We start from the raw sequence: 21163 nt of genomic DNA on the forward strand, positions 1-21163 counted from the left end.
GGTCATGTTAATACTTTTGGGACTGAGGGGGGGTGCCAGGTCCTGCTGAATAAGAAAACCAGCATCTCCATGAAGCTTGTCAGCAGATGGAAGATTTTCAAACAAAATGCTAAATTTACTTTTATCTGAAATTAGGACTTTAGACGACTGAGCAACAGCCCGGTTCTTCTTCTCTTTAACCCAGGTAAGATACTTCTGGTTCAGAAGAGACTTGATATAAGAAATGTGACCGCTGTAGCTCTTTTTTCGAGGAATTGACTTTACGTGAAAATCCTCAAGGCTACGGTCATCCTTGTGCACCTTTTCCTATCCAAACTTTTCTGTTCCAGTCAACCTTCCACTAAAATACTTCAACACAGCACTGTGAACATCCAGACTGTTCAGCAATGAAACTTCTGTGGCTTACCCTCCTTGCAGTGCATCTAGAATATATTACAATTCTGAAATGCAACTTTGTATGTAACACACCCCGATGTGTTAAAATAGCAGCTTTACTTATAGCTTACATGTCTTTGTTGGAAATCTGCAGAGCAGAGAAACACAGAGGGACTAACAAACAACCCAGCTCCCTGACCACACATGACCTCAGGATGTTGCCAGTAGATGTCCATCCAACATTACAGCCACTCAGGCTCCCTGCGGATGTGTTGTTTAACGATACCAAAAGGCCAGTCCAACACAGCCCCAAGCAATTTGTTAAGAAATTCTCAACCCATCAGGTCCCGTTGTGTTTAGGCATAAACACTGTGTCCTATGAGCCCAGAATCACTGCCAGACTCAGGAAAACTCTCTCTCTCTCTCTCACTATCTCTGTCTGACATGGAGCTCAATCTGATCTCCATGCCATGTGTTCTAAGGTGAGGCTCATTCCCTTGCACCCCCTGAAATATGAATGAGGTGACTGAGTTATGTAATAGCAGCCAAAAAGGAAAGAGGGCAGTGGGAGGGGAGGGGAGGGCATTACAGCAGGAAGGGAGAAATGAGAGAGCGGGAGAGGAGACTCACATCATAAGCCCCAGCCTTGATCTGCTGGTACAGCTTGTGCTGGTCCTCGTCCCAGAAAGGAGGGTAGCCCACCAGCAGGATGTAGAGGATCACCCCTGAGACACACACAAAAACACATGGACAAACAAGTACACAGACACACACACAAACACACAAAATGCACATTTTGTTAGAAACTGGATTTCAGACAGTTTGTTTCTCAGTTTTTATCATCTAGGAAATACCATATGTGCCTTGTGTATATTTCTCTGAACAACTCACCACAGGCCCAGATGTCCACAGGTTTGCCATATGCCTCCTTCCTCAAAACCTCAGGGGACAGATACCCCGGTGTGCCAGCAAATCCTGCAGAAAAACCCCCCCCCAAACAATTGATTGACATGCTCAAGGCAATAGACTGTGTTGGTGCTATCTGTGGATCAGCTTATATAGGAAGCAACATAATCTTCAGTAAGATATGACCTATTGGTCCAAACAGGACTGAAATCTTGAGGATTTAAGATGAGTTGATTGTGAAGCACTGGCTAATCTCTTCCTTGAGAAATGCCACAGACACACTCACTGATCAGTACGGGTGTATCAGCACTACTAATCTTGATATTGCCAGACTGACTTGTGCAAATGCCTCTGTTCAGTGGCTTTTTCAGAACTGGAAGCTAAATTTATCTTTCATTACCAGTCTACGTTTCTATCACTGCGGTCACTGTGAGCCCATCAATAGCTTATGGGTTAAAATGCAGATGTGACTGTACCCACCGAACCAGGCCTGCTGATCCCCCTGCACCTCAATGGCGAGGCCAAAGTCGGCCAGTTTCACTGCAGCATTCTTACACTTGCTTGCCAGGAGCAGGTTCTCTGGCTGAAGAGGGAAAGAGGACAAAAAAAACAACAACATTGGCATTAAGACTTTGAAATGGAGGATTGGGTACAAAACAAATAAACTGTCCTAGTAGGGAGAAAGAGTTGCAGGCACATAGCTAAGCATGCATGCAAAAGTTTGGACAGTTTCTCACTTTTTTCCAGTGCGTGCACGCCCACACACACACACGCACACACAGAAACAGATGTTATTTCAACAACATGCATGGAAATTATACAATAAAGGTTAGTCCGCATTTCTGTAGTGACTCTGTTGGTTTTCAGTGTTTTTTAGTCCCAGGCTCATGTGATGAGCTGTGGCCCTGTAGTCTCCATCTCTGTGGCCCAGATAATACAGTCAGCCTCATTATTCTCTGTCAGAGGAGGGCTCTAATAATGGGCTGCAATCCCCACTGGTCCCTGTTCTTTTTCACTTTCACTCACTACATCTCTCTCAATCTCACTTAATCAGTGCCTACGTAAAAGCAACTGACAATCTTGAATGTCAAATAAAGCACTCTGGTGGGAAATACAGTAACTTTTCCATTGACGTCCATAGACATACTGTGTTATTTCAGCCGATAACCAGAGGCTTGATAATACTAGGCTTTGCGCACCAACCTGTACACTGAATCTGAGACAGAAACAGTTAAGTCCTTCCCTCTGTTCGTTTAACTCCACCTGTTAAGTTACTCTGCTCGTCCAATTAGTCGCTGTAGTTGTTTCCTTAAATAGTAGACAGCAACACTAATCTAAACTTTATGAGAATGAGGACAATATATTTAGACTGCATTTCTGTCACTGACTCCCCTGCAATGCAGCAGCATGCGTTTTCACATCCTCTGCCTTCCTCTATCTGTTCCCTCTCCTAATATGTTTAGAGGCATACTGTGTATTTGAAGCACAGATTGTTGAAAGTGTTCTTTCACAGTCTTTGAGGCCATAAGTAAAAGAGAGCGACTGAGTGAGTGAAGCAGTAATCCGAAGGCTCTGAGCCTACCTTGTGTCATCACATTCTCCCGGCTCTACCACTTCGTTAGGCTTTACTCTTTTGTAAATGGGGAGTTAGAACTTGCCAACACTGCAGCACTAAGATAATCCATGAAAACGGATGTGGGCGGAATTCACGATGAAGCATCCGCTTCCATCAAAAAGGTGCATAAATGTGATGCAAAACAAGCAGGCCAAACGTTCAGACATAACAGCAGCAATCACCATCAGCATTTGGCAGAGGCACAGCTTCCTTTTCCATCTCTTCAGCGCACACATACACTTGGACATCTACACACAGCTCAGCACACAGATGACTAGCAACTGGTTTGGTTGAGGAGGGCAGAAAAGGACAGAATACAGCTGACAGAAAAATCTGTATTGAAGAGCAGGTCATGAGTGGGTGTTTTAAATGGTATGATTCCAGGCTTTCTCTTCTCCCTTTTATTTCTTTGCCTGTAGAGAATCTGGAGATGCTGTGGCATTCCTGCCATTAGATAAAGCAGCACGGATGTAGACCTCTAATAAGAAAGCACACCATTTCAAATATGTTGCTCTGGTGTGGAAGGAAAATTGCTCCCATTTCATTTTACAGTGACATAAATGCTTAAAGAGATTAATATGTACAGATTTTTTTTGCACTAGACACGCAAACCCTTATCTTATAGATGGTTTAAAAACTAGCAGCATAAAAAACAGTCATCCAAGAGTAAAATAACAAGGTTATGTCTTATATACCCAAGTAATTAAGTTTGATACAGTTTAATTAATGCATCTTATAAGACCTGTTACCTTCATTACTTTTGTTGCTGAGGTTTCCAGCAACATAGACATATAGCCTTGGGATCAGTACACATTTAATTTCTGAGATGTCAAAAACACTATATAGCATCTGCTTTACAGTCTGTACATAGATATGGGTTTTTGGGGCACACACGTGAAAGTGCACAGTGTGTTGCCGACATTTTCTGTATCCCATTTTCCCAATTTGAGGGTTCTTGTGACTCAGACTGTCCTCAGCCATCACACTATGACCTACTGCATGAAACACTCTCCAACGCTCGGGTGTGAAACCAGATAGGTGTGTCAGCTAAATAAAGACATGAGCCACAACAGTTCTGATAAACACAACACGCCTTTACTGGAATGCCTGACATTTGCATAAAGGTCTACTGGACAGCAGAGGTGCATCACGTAAAACAAGATGCAACATAAAGGCATGCAAATGCAAAATACAAACAGGTAAAAGACTTGTTTCTATTCTGATGCTTATTCACACATGGTTTATATTTAAGGTGTTGCTTTGGAAAACTAAAAGGCATCTTGAGAAAAGAAAAAAATCCCTGAGAGCAGTGAGAACAATGTGAAAATGCATTAACTGTTTCCAGCTCTAAAATGGACTGAACTAGCTGGCAGTCAGCTAACACAGGCAAACTTCAGAACACTACAAGTTAATTAACGGGCCTTTACAAAAAATGAGCTGTCACGTTTAAGTCAATCTAAACCTCACAGGGTGCCTGATAATCAATAGTTCACATCCATCTCTATCTGGTAAATGAACCAGAGATCAGATTAAGTATCCTCTTGGTAGAACTTAGATGGATCCATCAATAAAAATGGGACAGCTGTGTAAATGACAAATTCCTGCTCCAAAAAGGTTACAGAGAGAAGGCGCAGGTCAGGTGGAGTGACCTGCGTGCATGTCTAAAATCCTCTTACACCAGGGAAAGTCATGTTTATACAACAAGAAGGTGACTGCAGAGAGCTGGAGGCTGCGTACGACAGAAGAGAGCCAGACAAAAGCTGGAAAAAGCATTTAACAGTCCCTCAGTCATCACCACAAAGCCTAAAGGGGCTGTTGGAGCGCTGACTGGGGGCAAAAGCTTTTACCTAAATCTGAGTAAATACTATATGTTTTACAGTTAGATCAGAAGGCAGGAGGCTTTGCAAGCGACATTACATCAACAAATAATACAGACAGTCTGTCAATAATAAATCAGACAAACCAGACCAGACAAATAACACACCCACAACCCCCCCGACACGAATATATAACTCTCAAGGGACAGCAAGGTGATCCTAATTACTCACCTTCAGGTCCCGGTGCACCACGCCCATTTGATGGCAGTGAAGCACCGCCTCCAGGATCTGCTGGATGCAATGACTGCATGCAAACACCAAGGAGGGGGCTCATGTTAGTCTCAGCAGCGCTTCACTCGCGTGCACAGGCCAAGGGAGTAGGGTGTGAGGTGAGGAGTGGGGGTGTTATGGAAGGTAAGAGGGTTAGAAAAGAGGTAGCAAGGGCTCTTCTGTTGCTTTGACCTTTTACTGGCCAATCAGGGTTCAGTTTTGCAAATTTCCACTGGATCCAAATGTGATGCCGAGCTCAGACTACACAATATTTGTGATTGTTTGAGGTGATTATAAAGTCTTGCATCTGTTTGACCGAGAGACACCGTAGACTGCTCCACTATCGATCATGCTGGCTCTCTTACAAATTGCGCATGATGTCATCAGGAAGGAGGAGCTGGCTATTTCCAAGCAAAGAATGTAAACCGACAATGGCAACCACTGCCACAGTGTATGTGATAGTGGCCAGCTGGCATTATTCCACTTCCTCTTTCATTTTGTGATGTTTACAGGTGTAGCTACACACAGCTGGGAAATAAATAAATAAATGGTTTAATGGCTGGTGGATCTCTCTGTGCTACTTTTGGTCAACATCACAGAAGTTAAAAGTGGACATCTTGAAGTGTCCATAAAAACAGCATGCATGCTGCAAGACTCCAATTTAGTCTTTTTTAATGTCTGATGATATCTACCACTCCTGCTCTTCATCAGACAATAACAGCTTCTTAAATTACATGTTGCTGGTCACATGATCACATCATGTCCAATCATAACACATATACCAACCTAGTGTCCAGATGCAAGAATGTTTTTTGTCCATTATGACACACTACACAAGACAAAATGACTGACTGACTATCAGTCAGGTCTTGCTGAATAATCAACCCTTTTCACGCTTTACCCAAACTGACGCCCCTGTGCTGTGGCCATAACTAGGCTGATATCATATAGGCTGAACCCGGCATAATACCTACTATAACATTAATTTCTTAGACTGCAAGACTAAAAAATGGATTGCTCAGGCTTGCTCATCTCTGGTGAGCTTCTCACTTAAAAGGTGACCTAAGTTTTAGGTGGCGACTGTGGCTGTGAAACAAACACCTTCCAGCATATCAGACGTCATCATTGACCTTCATTAGTGAAGTTTTTGGGGGCTGGCTGTAGCCATGAGTTTGACTCTGTGGACTGCAAGGTCAGAGGTATGCAACAGAAGACTCCTTTGAGTCAGTTTAATCTGCAAATAACCAATGGATACAGCCTATGATCTTTGTCTTAGGTGGTCTATTCTTGGTAGATGACAACCCAATCTAAGAAACACATTTACTGTTGGCTAAGGGCGGATTCTCAATACCCCACCTCCCTCCATGAACTAGCCAGCAGGCTTTGAGTGATGAAAGAGGGGTGTGAGGAAATGGCTGGCCAAGGGGGGCTACAGAAAGCGTTGATGAAGGAGGTAAGGGAAGGAGTGAGTCATTGTGCAATTAATAACAAGATGTGTCTGGGATCAATGCCATGTCTACTGCCAGTCTAGCTGGCCTATGCTGACAAGAGTAGTCATTCTGGTGTCAGCAAGCCTCCAGACACTAAAAATAAAGCCAAAAACTGTACAAGGGACGCTGAGGGGCGATCGAGGTGTGAGTGTATGCAGAAATTAGATGATATTCCTCAGCAGGGTGAGGTGTGAATTAATGCAGAGCCGCAGTAATACACACTCACAAATGTACTGTTGGAAATGTTTTGCTGTGACCGTGCATATATGCTTCCTGTGCACTGACAACGTTTTTCCACCTTTCATTTGTTTATTTATTTTTAAACAGAAATTCTTTTGAGGAGAGAAACAAAATTCCAGGTTTACTATTATAAAAAAAAAAAATAATGGTATTATTAGAAATGTAATGCAACATCTACTAGATTCAGTTACCAGTATTTGAGGGTGCAAAGGGAAAGGGCTTTTGTCTCTACTAACAACCCTGATTTCTCATTCAAAATGAAAAAAATTGAGTCATTATTGAAAAGCATTAAAACTAGCGGGGGGATTATTTTCTAATAAGAAAGTTTCATTTCTATTGTCTGACAGTTCTTGCAAAATGAGAAAAAAGAAAAACAAGTAAGACAGAGATATCTTTCCAAAGCAGTATGGCATTTCAACGTCACTGATTCATTTAACCCTGAGTTATATTTCACCACCTCACCTGTGTCACGTCCTACTAAGCAGCTGCTTACATTTGAAACCAGGCTTGTTTTCAGTGTGAAGGCAGTGGAAATATTGAAAAGTTGGGCTCACTTGTTCTCACCACTAATACTTGGGAAATGAAACTAAAGCATATTTTCTGTGGCATCGTTAAAGCGACTATGAAAATGCTTTTGCACCTTTTTTTTACCACTGCGCAGCCAGTCAGAAGGTGAAAATGAACTCCCTTCATTGGAAAAAAAACCCACTTGATCCTTGTCGATAATACAGAGTAATAAATACATTATGAGAAGAAAATACCTTTCCTATATTTCAAAGCATTCAAAAGTCGGAAAAAGCATGAATTATTAATTTCTCAGCACAGAGAAGCTCAAAGCTTCACAAAGGGAATTTACTTGCCAAGGGTTAAGAAATGATGCTTGTTGAAAAGTCAGACAGAAATTAGCTGGCCTCATTTTTCTTTCTAAACATTTTTTATTTCGTTAGTTTGAGGACAGTATGTTCTAATGGCTTGGCAATTAATCAACAAATAATTTGTCACACATCCTGGATTTTTCTCTCCACTACTCTCAAGGTCATCCTCAAGAATTAATTTTGACTGGTGCGAGATGTACCAAACATTTAAAAAATAGCTTACAGATGGCATTTATTTTGAAGTTAGTTGCATTAAAAAAAAAAACTGAACTGAAGACCACAAGCATCATCATTATCGTGTTTGTGGGATTTTCCGTTACACAAACTCCTTTAGTAACCACAGCCGGATGGATTATTTCTTGCGTGCAGCCTTTAAGTCTCCATTATTTATACGGTTAAAATCCTGGAAACCGGATATGTGTAAGAGAAGTCGGAACCAAGTCAAGTATTTTTTAAAATGCTATCTGATGTTTTATTCAATCCCAGATGCTGTAAACAGTGCAACAGTGTGAAAGCGTACTTGCACAGGTAGGCAAATTAAATTTTCAGTAAGTTCTTGCAAATAAACAATGAAAGAAAAAAAAATCAGTATAGCAGCAGCTGAAGATTTCAACTATCAGAAACTGAGCTGTAATGAGGGAGATGTTTTGATACTGCAGTCATGTTAAACCTCGAAGGCTGAATTACAGCCATAGAGTGCAATAAAGCACGAGTCGGGCCAGTCTGTGAAATATTATAACATGAGAGAAATAAGAGACAGGGAGAGACAGAAACAGAGAGAGAAAGAGAGAGCGATGGACTGGCAAGACTGTAAAGTTCAGGGCTATAAATTAGAATCCTGTGTCTTGTTTCTAAAGGTCTCCCAGTGAATAAATACTAGGCAGGTCACACCAGCATGTGGCTGTAAACGTGCGGTCAAGGCTAAAACAACTTCTCTCCATGAAATGTGTCTGTGCTCTTTTGTATTCATGTTCATGGATAAATATGTTGGTATGTAAGCAATTCAAAATGAGAGACTGTGTGCATATGCACATTTCAAGCTTCCTCCGACACTTTTGTCAGCTGTTGAGCTCTCTTACTTGTCTGTATGTGTGTTTGAGCGTCCAGTAAGCAAAACCACATGAACCCAAGCACTCCTGAATTGGGTATTGTTAGGAGTGGTCATGTCATGCAAGTCATGCCCAATTTTTGCAGGCATTCTGCAGCATTTATTTCAGGTCATTGAAACATCATATACAGACTCCTACTACAAGGGAAACCCCTTTAGCGTCATTTTTAGAGTGAAGCAACAATGAAAACTACAAAAGTTCGCTTTGAGAGGTAGGTGGTGTGCCAGATGGTACAAATCACAAGTGTTTATTGGGTATTTTACTGGGCAAAAATACACCCTTTCATAGTGTTAAGTACGTGTTTTAAAGCAAACTTCTCCCATTTGCATTTCTTTTGTTTTTATGTTACTCGCAGTGACAACAGAAGCAGAGCACTACAGACTACTGGCTCAATAGCACTGCCCTGCACTTTGTAAAATGACTGTACGCGAGTAACCAGCATGCTATATGATACCTACAGGTCCTGAGCAAGTGTTAGTATGTTACAACTTGGAATTGAGAACAGGTCTTCTTTCGTCAAGCCATCCTTGTGCATCAAACAGAATATATGTGTACGCATTTGTATTTAACATCAATATAAAGTTGGAGTTTTTGCATATAGTATTATCCTGGATTCAGAAACAAACACAGCCAAACTTTGTTTAACTGTAAGACAACACATATGGCTTTCTGTACACTTTGTGGATAAGCAATACAATCTGCTCTAACAAGCCACATTTGCTTGTAGTTCTGCTGCAAACTAACAAGTTAGTCCAATTTACAATATTCTTCAAAGAGGAAGTGAATAATTAGGTCGACAGATCACAGCAGCAGATGCACCACAGGACAGGAATAATTTGTGCTTGTTTTTTTGTGTTGTGGTTCTAGATAGAAAACATTACTATGACAGTACGTGACAACAAAAACAATGTTTCACTTGTGGTTTAAATTGTACATTTTCAAGCAGGCGTTTGATAAATTATAAGCTGGTCAGAATTATTTTTGCTTCTGTGCCTTGAATTAAAGGTGCAGTATTGTACTGTTGTCTAAACCTGAGAAACATGAGCTCAAAACAGCAATCAGATACCCTAAATGCTCCAGTCTATAGGCAGCAATACACATTGCCATTGCCACTACTACTTTAACATCAGCAATGCTAATAAATTCCTTAACATATTATCATTTAACACCAACATTCAATGTTGCAGTGTTTACATTTTTAAAGTCTAATCTCTAACTCTCCCCCAAAAAGGCAATGTTTGACAGCGACTCTAACAGGTGTCCAAGGGAAAGAGCAAAGAAAACAACATCTTTTCTTCCTTTTTGTTTTTATATCCACAGGTAGACTCAACCGTGTGGAGATCTCACTGCACTGTTGCACTGATTGTTGGTCTTTTCCTGCAGAGATTCATAGATCAACATCTACAAGTTGTAGATTTTTCACAGCCACTTAGAGGCAGTGTAATGGGACTATTCTTGTTCATACCGTGCCTTTGTCAGCTCTTCAGTATTCCTCCTTTAGATTTTCAAATAATCACCATTCAACCCACGCAGTGAATTGCACACCTTTGGCACACTGTTGGCTTACTGAAGGACCATACAAGTCTGTCTCCAGAGCCTTTACACTCTTGAATTCCCATAATCCTTCTCTCAGCATAGCCTGAGAACTATGCAAATGGACACGGATGCATAACCATAAATCCTCATTTTAAAATACAATGAATTCAGTGTTTCATTCTACAGCGATGTATGTCTTGTTAGACTAAATATCATAGTATACTGCACTGATATCTATTACCTGAGATTGAATGAGCGGTAATATTAATAATAATAACTCCTGCATCGTACTGTACGGCTGAAGGTCTAGAATAAAAGCTTTTTTTAAGGCACTACACTTGTTTATGAAATCACCTTTAAGACTTCATATCAGAATGAAATTGTGTTTAAAATGAGTTTGCTTAAGTGGGTTTAATTTGTGATATCTCTGATGTTTTAATATTATCATATGAGTAATATTATAGCAGCATCCTAAGGTTTCATTTTATTATATTAGAGCTACTTTGAGTCTGTCTACGGTGACGTTAGAAAGAGACAGATTGAATATATAATAAGAAAATCAAAAATATTAAGGAAAATATTCTTTGTTTTATAATCTCGGCTCCTATTTTGCTGTGTGTCTTCGAGCCTAAGATCCCGTAACACCTCTATAAAGGGGTTAAATGAGGCTGTCCTGAAAATTCAGGGATCAATACAAGAGAAGTCGGCATTTTAAAGGAAGAGAAGATAAAGAAGGAAGAAAAAGAGAAAAAAAAAATCAATGAAGAACACAGTAAATATAGCTGTAGATTTTTCCTAACGAGCCTGGTGGGAGAAATTGATGGTTTCATGGCCTGGATATTTATTGCACCTGCAGAAAGTTGTGTGCTTGCTGCAGGTGACTGTGTGTACATTTGTTGAAGTGCATTCATTAACAGATCTGGCTGTCAGTCAGTGCAACAGGAGCTTTTGTTATGTGGGCGCTGTAAAAAGAAAAAAAAAAAAAGGTTGAAAAGAAAGGGGAGGGCTGATGGATCAGGGAGGGTGAGTGAGGTAGGCCAGGGTCCTCCAATTAAAATTTAAAACACGACGCAATAAGACAGCAAAACGTAAACAGCATACCAAGAGACAAGTCGGACAGGCGGACATCAGACCAGTAACTGACAGGAACGACACCACGAACTGACGAGATTGAGGAGGAAGGAAGGAGAAAAGAAACGAAGGAAGCAAGCAAAAGGATGGGGGGAAGGGGACGTTAGGAGGGTGAGGGATGCAGATGCTTCTCTACTTTTACTAACCTTCAGGTCCCTGTGCACTATGTCATGTTGGTGAATGTGATGGACACTTTCTAGAATCTGATGGATACAGTGACTGTGAAGACAAAACAGAGAGAGGAGGGACGGTGGGAGTGGAGAGGGGAGTGAAAGGATGGATGGAGATGGATGGACCGTAGGAATGTATAGAGAGGGGTGAAGGTGGAGAAATGATAGAGAAGGAGTGGAGGAGAAGAAAGAGGGATGCCAAATGAGTGACAGAGAAAAGACAAAATGAAAGATGAGAACAGGGCAGGTTAGGAGGAGGAAGAGAGGTCATGTAACAGGTGGGAGGGAGAAAGGAGAAGGCAAGAGAGATTGATGCAGACAGAGGTGGAAGGAGAGGGATGGGTGAGTGAATGCAGGTGGAGGAGACAAAAACGTTTCGTTTTGCTTCTTTAAACATGATGAGAGACAGGGGCAGCCACAGCAGAACAACCTGGCAGACAAAAAACACATCAAACACTGACAGAGGAGAGGAAAGGAGAGGAGAGGAGGAAACGAAAAAAGATGACAGGTTTTGAAAGTGAAGATAAAAATGTTCTGCAGAGGAGAAAGAAAATGATAATAATACATAAGAGAAATGGAACACTTATGTATAGGATGAAACTGAATCATAGAAGACTGGTGGGCTGTTGTCAGGCTATTTTTCCATCACTAAAAGGAAAACACATCACCATGCGTGTGCACTGCAGAGAGACACATGAAACTAACTCGTTATAATGTGTGTGCGTTTGTATTTTAATGTGTGTGCATGTAGGCTTAGTGCAATGAGAGAGTTTAATGTGCAGAATATGTGACTAATAGCAGGCGCAAGGAGACAGGCAGCCTGCAGGATCCACACCCACACAGTGTCTAATGAGTGGGAGGCCTGAGAGAGAGAATCAGAGATATACAGTACGTATGTGCATGCCCGCTCTCTCTCACACACACACACACACACACACACACACACACACACACACACACCTTATGATTTGATACTCGTCAACACCAAAAGGCATATTTCTGTTATAGTAAATCCTACTGACTGCACTAATTTCCTGATCCTGGAAGCAATCTGCAGCCACATGGTAATCCTACCATTACATTTAATGCGTTTCAAAAAAGAAACCTGAGTATGTAAAGTAAAGGCATTTAGAAGATGTAATATAATGCTTTTTTCTAATCTTAAAGAGTAACTTAAAAAAAAAAAAGCTGCAGGCTCAGCATTGCACCGTTGCTGCAGTGAACTTCAAAATGAACCAACTGACCATCATCAGCATCAAAGATCGGTGCAGCACTGTTTAAAATTTAACCCTAGTCACAAGTTCCTGACCTGAGCTCTTGTGTTAAATGATTTCTAACCCGCAGCATACTAAACGGGAGGTCAGTGGTTTCCAAACTCCATTCGTGTGGCACCTGGAGCCACCCAACATCAAGAGTTAGATGTTATGATATATTAAATACAGAAAAACTAGATGGTACCCTGCAGATTTACACATTAATATTTATTTAAAATGTATTTTCCTTAAAAATAAAATCAGTAAAATAAAAACATTTTGTAGGCATTTCACTAGCTGGGTCCACGTCCTCATTTTAGGTTTGACAGCATTTTAGTAGGTAAAAGGTGAATGGTTTGGACATTAATTGAGCCGCAGTTTGGGGAAGGCCTCGAAGGGGAGTGGCAGCAGCTCCCAGGCCTGGCCGGTCCCCATGTACTAAATAGAAGTGAAGAAGTTAAAGAATTGAAAAGGTCAGGGAGGGTGGGGCACATACACGAGAATGAACAGCTTTTAGAACTGGGGGAACCTATATAGATAAGAACCAGAAGGTGCGTGTTTGGAGGTGTGGTCCCACTCCTGAAATTCTGATACTTAATCTCCAATTAGATAAGACAAAAAGATGTTGACACGTCACTAATAGGTGGTTTTTGGTCTTGTTTGGAGGGATAATCAGATATATACAGCTGAAAATATATAATATAGTGAGCATAATGCAGCCAGAGTCTGTTGAATAATAATCGGTTATATTTTTGTTAGTGTACTTTAACTTGTGAACAATCCATCTGACAAAGAGTCAGATAGTAAAAGTAAACAAAGTAAACATATAATATTTATTCATAACAATCAAGGAAAGTTACTTTGCAGTAGCAGTTAGTGTAATTTTAATGACAAAGGGAATTTAAAACAAATTAAAATATTATATTTTTATAATTATAATCTATTAAAAGCATGTATTGGTTTTCCATGTAATGTTAAAAAAATGTTTTAAAAGGTTTTCCAGATTCTATACATGATAGTTGAATGGTTGACGAAACAAGAAAGGGCGCTACATGTAGTAAATCCACCCTAGAGTAAGGACTTAACAGCAGCACCGCAGAAAAGCATAGGTGGGTGTACAGCACAGATAAAGATGTTTTATGAGTCACAAAGTTAACAGTTATCATTAAGTGGTTATGATAACTATTTGTGTTTGACTGTTTCAGGAAGGACATGCCTGTGACTTACTCAGATAAGAGGTGAAGACCTGCACAGAACACCACACCGTCTGGCTTCTTCTCTTCAATATAACCTGCTCTATATTTGCTTTTTCACACTTCCTGATGCTGCTGTTTGGACTGTCAGTTAATATAAAGTGACAGTGATTTGAAAGTTTACTGCATGCCTGCGTGGACACAGTGTTTGGCCTGACAGAAACCCACTGAGTATGGCATTTAGAAATAGGGGAGCGTCTCCATGCTGCTCCTTTGTTTATCCATTTGTGCATGCCTCTAATATCTCACTGTCCAAAACCATTTTGTCATTCCGAGTGATTGTTTATGGACTCCTGGCGGGGCAAAGGGGGGGGGGAGTGCAACGCTCATCTTACTGGCCAAAAAAAATGTGACTTGCTCAGCACTTTCAGCTATAACGTCCCACTGTTCTCTGCAGGAAGCTGAAGTGACACTCGGAGGAAAATCAAATACAGCATCAGTGAATGTGTCAAGCGTGGGGCACCTTCTGTACCTCTCATATGCCTGAGATGCTTTCAAACTACACCGTGCTTTCTCTTGTGAGCATGGTTAAAATGTTTTTTTTAAAAGAGGATCATAGAAAAAATAGATTGGCTGCCATGTTTTTTTGTGCTACATAAAGATGAGGATGAAAAAAAAAACCAAGTAAGAACAAACAAAACAACCTTTCAAAATACTTCACCATGGAAACTAAAGCGCAAACCATTCATGGCAGTGCATCACTGTAGCCAAGCAGAAAGTAAATTCTCAGAGCAATGTTTTGCATATTAAAGACAAGACAGAATCAAAGTTCACAATATATTTAATGTCTAATGCTGTGGGGTGGTGTGAGGATGCGTAGTCCAACGCTGATCTACAAATCAGGACTAAACTTACCTTCTTATGACAGGAACAAATCTAGATTAAACACTAAACTGAATCTCTTAATCTCAGGCTGCACAGTCTGAGCATGTGCATCAGATTTCACTCCACGGAGAGTTTCACTAAACTGCTGGCTGGTATAAAAAGCTCACATAATCTGCCTGGTCAAAAGAAAAGAAAAAACAACAACATTTCACTGCACTACTTTTAAGCTTTTTTAATATTGATTTCCATGCAGAGTTGTGTTATTTTTTTTACTAAGCCCCTAAAATCTACTTCAGCACATCCAGAAGATTCTCAATAGAAGTTAAGGTCTGGGCTCTTTGGTGGCCAATCCATGTATAAAAATGATGCCTCATGCTCTGTAAACCACTCTCACAACCTAAGACCAAAGAATCCTGGCATTGTCATCTGGAAATATATTAATCCATGACCCACACCTTATATATTTTTTACTTTTAAGATGTTTCAGAAAGTGTGTGGGGAAAATGGTTTGCTAACCTTAACCGTAAAACAACTTAATAAATCAACAATGTTTGTGTGCCACAGCTCCTGCTCCCTAAATATTCCTGAATGCAGCTTTATTTGTAATCAAATAAAGCACGATGGCCTCGATCCAATCAAACGCTGCTTAAGAGAAACTCGATTCTGACGGGGGGCGACAAGGTGTTATGCTGCACAGTTTGGGGTCTGTGAGACTAATTATCGTAGCTAATTAAAGTCCCACTTCTTGCTGGTCTCCAAGGGAGCGAGGGGGGAGGACTGGGGTGGGGGTGGTAGGTGGAGGGGGGAGGTGGGGAGGGGGGGTACTGGCCTGAATGAGTGACATTCAGAAAGGAGGGGAAAGGAAAGTGAGTCCGTGTGTGTATGTGTGCATGAGCAAGGAATGAACATTTCAAGGGTTGCAAGGTGGGTGGCAAATGCTGTAGGGTTTATGTGTACTGTAGGATAAAGCAGGTGCCTGGCGGCCTACACATAAAGAGTAAACCACTGCATCGCTGCTGTCAAAACAGATTACAAATTCAAAAACATATACAAGAACATTTCTTTATATCCTGTTATGGAAGTATAGTTCAGCTGCCTTTACTTGGCCACTAAAATAAATAAAGTGCATTTTGTTTTATTAGTTTAAAAGCATCACACACGCAGTGAGATGCCAGTATGCAATAAATGAGACAGTAGCCTCTGATGGAAAATGCCCAGTAGAAAGACAACATTTAATCCAGAATGACAAAAAGAAAAATCACCCCTGTTGAATTTAGAAGCACCATCACGACAGAGCTACATCTAGTATTTCATCATTCTTTTCTCTGACACCATCAAAATGGTAATTTAGTGAATGAAAGTCAGATTTATATATAGCAGATCTCTCTCTGTATGTCTCGGATATGCTATCACCCTCATTACATAAATTATAGTATGCGTGAGAATCAGAAAATCTCACAAGATGATACTATTACGGTTTGAGTGGTATCGCGATATAAAATGATTCTGTGATGAGACAAGATATTCATCACAAATTCTGTGTAACTGAGTAAAGAAAACCACTAAAAAGGCAGAAGGCAGTAATTATGTATACTTTTAATTCACTTGTAATCCGCATGAGTATGTATGTTATCGTTATTATCTGATAATAATTCAATATGCCATCTTAACAAGTTAGTTCTTGGATTTGCCGTCTTGTGTGTTCGTTCTATTTCACTGCAAATACTGTTTCCATCCCCTTTATCAATTTTATTTGATAAGCACCAACAAAAAAGTCAGGAAGTGCCTGCATGGATATTTATAGGATATCTGTATTGCTTTATATATATGACCATCGTAATGACAGTAAGTAAGGTGTTTGCCTTTTCATACAATTTCTATCGTACTGTAAGTTTCTGAAAAGCAGAGAATCTTAGATGCATTTGAAACAGCGAAACCACATTTACGTTTTTTGGAAGCATAAATCGTTTCTTGAGATAAAGATTTTAAAAAAATCTCTTATATTTTAGACTTGTGAGTGGGTACATTTGCATTAAAGTGAACAAATTACAGAGCACTGTGGGTTATGACCTTTCTGCTGTGAGTGATATAAGTGCCTCTTAGCCACCTGTTGTAACTGCTGACATTAGCAGCTGACATCTATATGAATGTTTTCCTGAAAAACAAAACAATTCACCCACAAAGACGACAATGCATATCCAGTCCATCTTATGAGCTAATCTTGGACCCAGTGCTAAAATTAATGACCGTAAGGACCAGGCCATATCAGGGTTGATTTACCTGTTGATGGAGCATAGCGTGATTAAAAATAACATGATTACTGTGGTTTAACTGACATATAGATTGAGATATATGGTGTCAGGGAAGAACAGTGCAGCTTACTTTAATGGAAAATATTAACAAGAGTTACTGAACTTGATGATGATGATTCCTGACTTACAAATCAAACAATGACAGTAAAGTGTGTAAACAGCTCACTGGTCGGGGATGTTTTACCCAAGGATATCAAAGAAACAAAGTTTCATGATTACCTGAACCCTCACCATCCTCGTTAACTCGAAGAAACCTCAGAAAATAAAAGTTAGCCTTTTCCATCAGTTACACAGTCGATGCTAAAGAGTAAAAGCACTTTAAACAAACTAAGTCAAACTCTGAGTGGAGACTTGGGCTGAAATTGGCCATTTACTGTGCCAAACTGGTGTGATTTTCTACAACAGCAGACTATTCAGTTCTGCTTTTAATGTTGCTGAATGGACTAACACCCACATCACAACTGTCAGTTTCAAGCATCTCTCTCACTCTTCTCTCAGCCTATTGTCTGTCCACCCCCCCACTCCATTTCCTCTTCCGCCATTGGTTAAAAAGCAAACTGTGTGTATGTGTGTCGATGAGTCAGCATGAGTGGTGGGTGTGAGATATAAAACGGCATGGGTGGCTGTGGGGGAAGGGGGAGGGGGGGGTGAAAAAGAAAGTAAAGTGGGGGACGGAAGCAAAAGAGAAAGAAAGAGAAAAGCAAGAAAGTAGGTAGGACGCGCACACGCACGAGGTGGACAGGGTCATGCTTATATTCTTGTTTTCATATTTCTCAGTGTTTAAAGGAAAAGCATGTGAGGAACATGAATGAGCAACATAAGAGTGTAAAGGTGTACCCTGAAGATCCACACCAGCTAAGCTATTTGAATCATTGAAAGAAGCATACCTGAGGTTTGACCAATTAGAGTTCTACACATAGTTACAAACACCAGCAACCTATTATGTGAGAGATACAATGCAGTTTTATGTTCTTTGTAGCAAAGGCTGTCATTATCTTGGGGTTTCTATTTTCCTGTGCCAGAAAATAATTACTGCTTTTGAGGCTATTTTAGCACCACACGCTGCACTTCAAGTGAAATTATTTATTTTCTTTTTGAGAACAAAAAATCGAACGACGTATTCATCAAAACACTTGTGCCGAGAGCTTCTTGCTGTGACACGTTTTACGCTTTGCAGCCCATTTGTAGGTTTACAACAAACACCACTTTTTTCTGGCTTCATTTTTTTTCCCTGTTTTCCTTATAAGACTCGATGGTGCATTTTGAGAGGTTACTCACACAGACGGCTTTTGATTTAATTTAAGAAAATGTTTTGAAAGACATTAAGATTTATACATTTATGTTAAAATAATATGAAATGCAATAAAAAAAACTGCCTAGATTTTGTTTGCATAGACCTGAATAGGTTAAAGATGACTTCGAGTGAGTCCCAAATTAAGCCACTTCTCTATTCTGTGCCGACTGATCACCTTTAAAAGGCAAATGAAATGTTTTTCTAAACTTTGATGTCAAACATGCATCATGTCATGTTTGATGGCTGTGTTGTCAGCTGGAGTTTAATGTATGGCTGTAACAAACAGCTGTAACTAAACAGAGACAGAACTCCAATACAAACGACATCACGGTTTAACCGTCCTGTGGCAAGTGTCTAAACCCATAGCTGGTTTGTGTCCACCTGCTCTCTGTATGCTTTAGTACTGATTTAGGATTTTGCTGAGCACGTCTGGGTCCGACTTTAAGCCACTTAGCAGAAAAATCAGCTCCATAATAACAAGTTCACAGAAGAAAGAAGCAAAAGAAAACAAAAGAATGTTTTGCTTTTTCATCCAAAAACTTGGTAAACTGTGTTTTTAAGGATGTTATATCAATGCAACAACAGTTATTGTTATTGCGCAGATATTTTGTAGTTATATAAACATCTTAACACATATCTTGCGTTATGCATGTGTTTGCAACTTCGACCCTAACCATAGGTGACAAAAATACAAGTATCTTAGTCACCACAATTTACTGTGTGTGATTTGGTACTGAAAACCTATAGTGGTCAAACCTCAGTCTGGTCTTAAAGGTAGTCCTGTGTCAGTGTGAGAGGTGAAGTACTCTGATGTAAAGGAAGAGGCAAAGGACAGAGGAGAAATATAACAAACAAAGGGGGGATAAAGATGAAAAGAACAAAGAAAGTGGCGGTGGTAGTAGTATAGCAATGAAAACAGGAAGTGGAAGGAAGACCACTAACAGAATAGAAAAGGCAAGAAGATACAAAAGAAGACAGTAAAATACAGAGAAAGAACAGAAGTGAACAGCAACACATGCAGTGTAAGGGGCAGAAAACAGGGGACAAGATAAGACAACACAGAGCAAGTAGTAAGAGGAGAGGACAGTGAGACGAAGAGGGGAAGGAAGAGTAGAGCAGAGTCACAAAAGAAGAGGAAGAACATGTACAATCAAAGAAAAAAAAAAAACAGACAAGAAGACAACAGAGGACAAAGACCATTTAAGGGCAAAGAGAAGCCCCACATACAGGAGTGAAGGCTGCGCTCCTACCTGGCATCGGCCTCACTGTAATACTCTCTGGCTACGATGTCCTCAAATAGTTCACCTCCGGTCACCCTGTAAAAGCAGACAACACACACACACACACACAGACACACACACATTTATTTAGGAAAGCTGGAATGGTTGGAGTGGAAGGAGAAGGTAGTGATGGTGGTGTGTGGTTATAAATGCTTCAAATCAAGGATTCCTACTTCAGTTCTTATTTTCTACAGCTCCCCCCTTCCCCCCCAATCCTCCTACACTTCATCCCCCCTTCCCACACCGTTACCATGGAAACTAGAGGGAATTGCTGAGAGATAGATGTGGATAGCGTGGGTGGTGATAGTGGCAGTGGTGGTGGGGCAAATATAAGAGAGAGTTATGCAATTGTATATGTATATGGAAGAGCTGGGAAAACTGAGAGGCAGCAGCTAAAAGAAAAGGGGGGCAGAAGATGAAAAGGGATGAGGAGGAGCAGAGAGGAGAGGATGACGACGATGACGATGACTTACAAGTCAAACAGGAGGTAGTGGAAGCCCTCCTCTGATATACTGTCATGAAGACGAACTGCGAGAGAAAAAAAGAGAGATTGAGAGAGATAAAGTGATACCTGGGCTCTGTGTAGCTGGAGCATTCAAGCTATGATGGTTATTCAAAGAGTTTCTGAAAAACACTGGGGATGACTGCTGCATTTTAAGTTTTTGGTTGTTTTTTTTTAAAAAAGGAAAAAGGTGAGATAAAGAGATAGTGAGAGTGCGCGTGGGGTAGAAACCACAGGGAGTCGAAATAATTGAGTCTTACGTCATATGTGTTTACAATAGGGTAGGAGCTTCTGGCAATACAGGGCTCGGTTTAAACAACAAATGAATAAAACTATATACTTCTATTGGATCTTTTAATAAAAAATGTTAAGTGTGTGTTTTGGCAAAAAAAAGAAATTGTTCTGTATCAGGAATAAAAGACTGTTAATCAAATCTAAACTGGTCTTTACTTTTAAATGGATTCAAACTCATTTAAATTATTTTCAAATTATTTTCAGTGGGTTGAAAATAAGAAAAGCGTGTCCTCACCGATGTTGGGGTGTTTCAACAGACGACAAATACGAGCCTCTCGCTCCAGCTTCTGGTGATCTGAGGCGCAACAAAAGAGAGAGAGGTATGTCAGAGTTATTGTTAAACTTGGGTTATAAATATGTTATATCTATATTGTAGAAGGCTTTTTAGGACGATAAAGTCAAATGTGTCAAAAACAGTTTAGAAAATGGTTTCATGTCACAAAGGACGAAGAGAACGCAAAGGAACCCAGTGGGTGTAAAATATGGAAAAAGTGAAACATAATAAGGCGTGTTGTTCTTCCAAGTTTTAAACTAAGAAGGCTCAAGGTGGATTCCAGTGCTACATACGATAATTTAAAAAAAACAAACAAACACATTCTTGTTTTACTCCATAGTT

General features: G+C 40.2%; 1 protein-coding gene across 38 annotated transcripts in view; it reads right to left on the reverse strand.

Moving 5' to 3' along the window:
- camk2b1 (calcium/calmodulin-dependent protein kinase (CaM kinase) II beta 1) overlaps nt 1–21163 on the reverse strand; it is a 73928-nt gene that overhangs the window by 36004 nt on the left and 16761 nt on the right. For 30 of the 38 annotated variants that reach the window (XM_026186711.1, XM_026186708.1, XM_026186692.1 and 27 more), the window contains exons 3-9: nt 20783–20842; nt 20225–20279; nt 19722–19787; nt 4945–5017; nt 1762–1864; nt 1267–1350; nt 1006–1100 (exon numbers count right to left, since the gene is read on the reverse strand). In XM_026186711.1, the coding sequence (XP_026042496.1) occupies nt 1006–1100; nt 1267–1350; nt 1762–1864; nt 4945–5017; nt 19722–19787; nt 20225–20279; nt 20783–20842 (536 nt within the window). Of the gene's footprint in view, nt 1–1005; nt 1101–1266; nt 1351–1761; nt 1865–4944; nt 5018–11510; nt 11584–19721; nt 19788–20224; nt 20280–20782; nt 20843–21163 lie in introns of those variants that run through there. The other 8 variants (XM_026186706.1, XM_026186701.1, XM_026186683.1 and 5 more) reach the window with 2 other exon arrangements.

The sequence above is a fragment of the Astatotilapia calliptera genome, chromosome 12, assembly GCF_900246225.1.
Source record: "Astatotilapia calliptera chromosome 12, fAstCal1.2, whole genome shotgun sequence".
Classification (NCBI taxonomy): Eukaryota; Metazoa; Chordata; class Actinopteri; order Cichliformes; family Cichlidae; genus Astatotilapia; species Astatotilapia calliptera.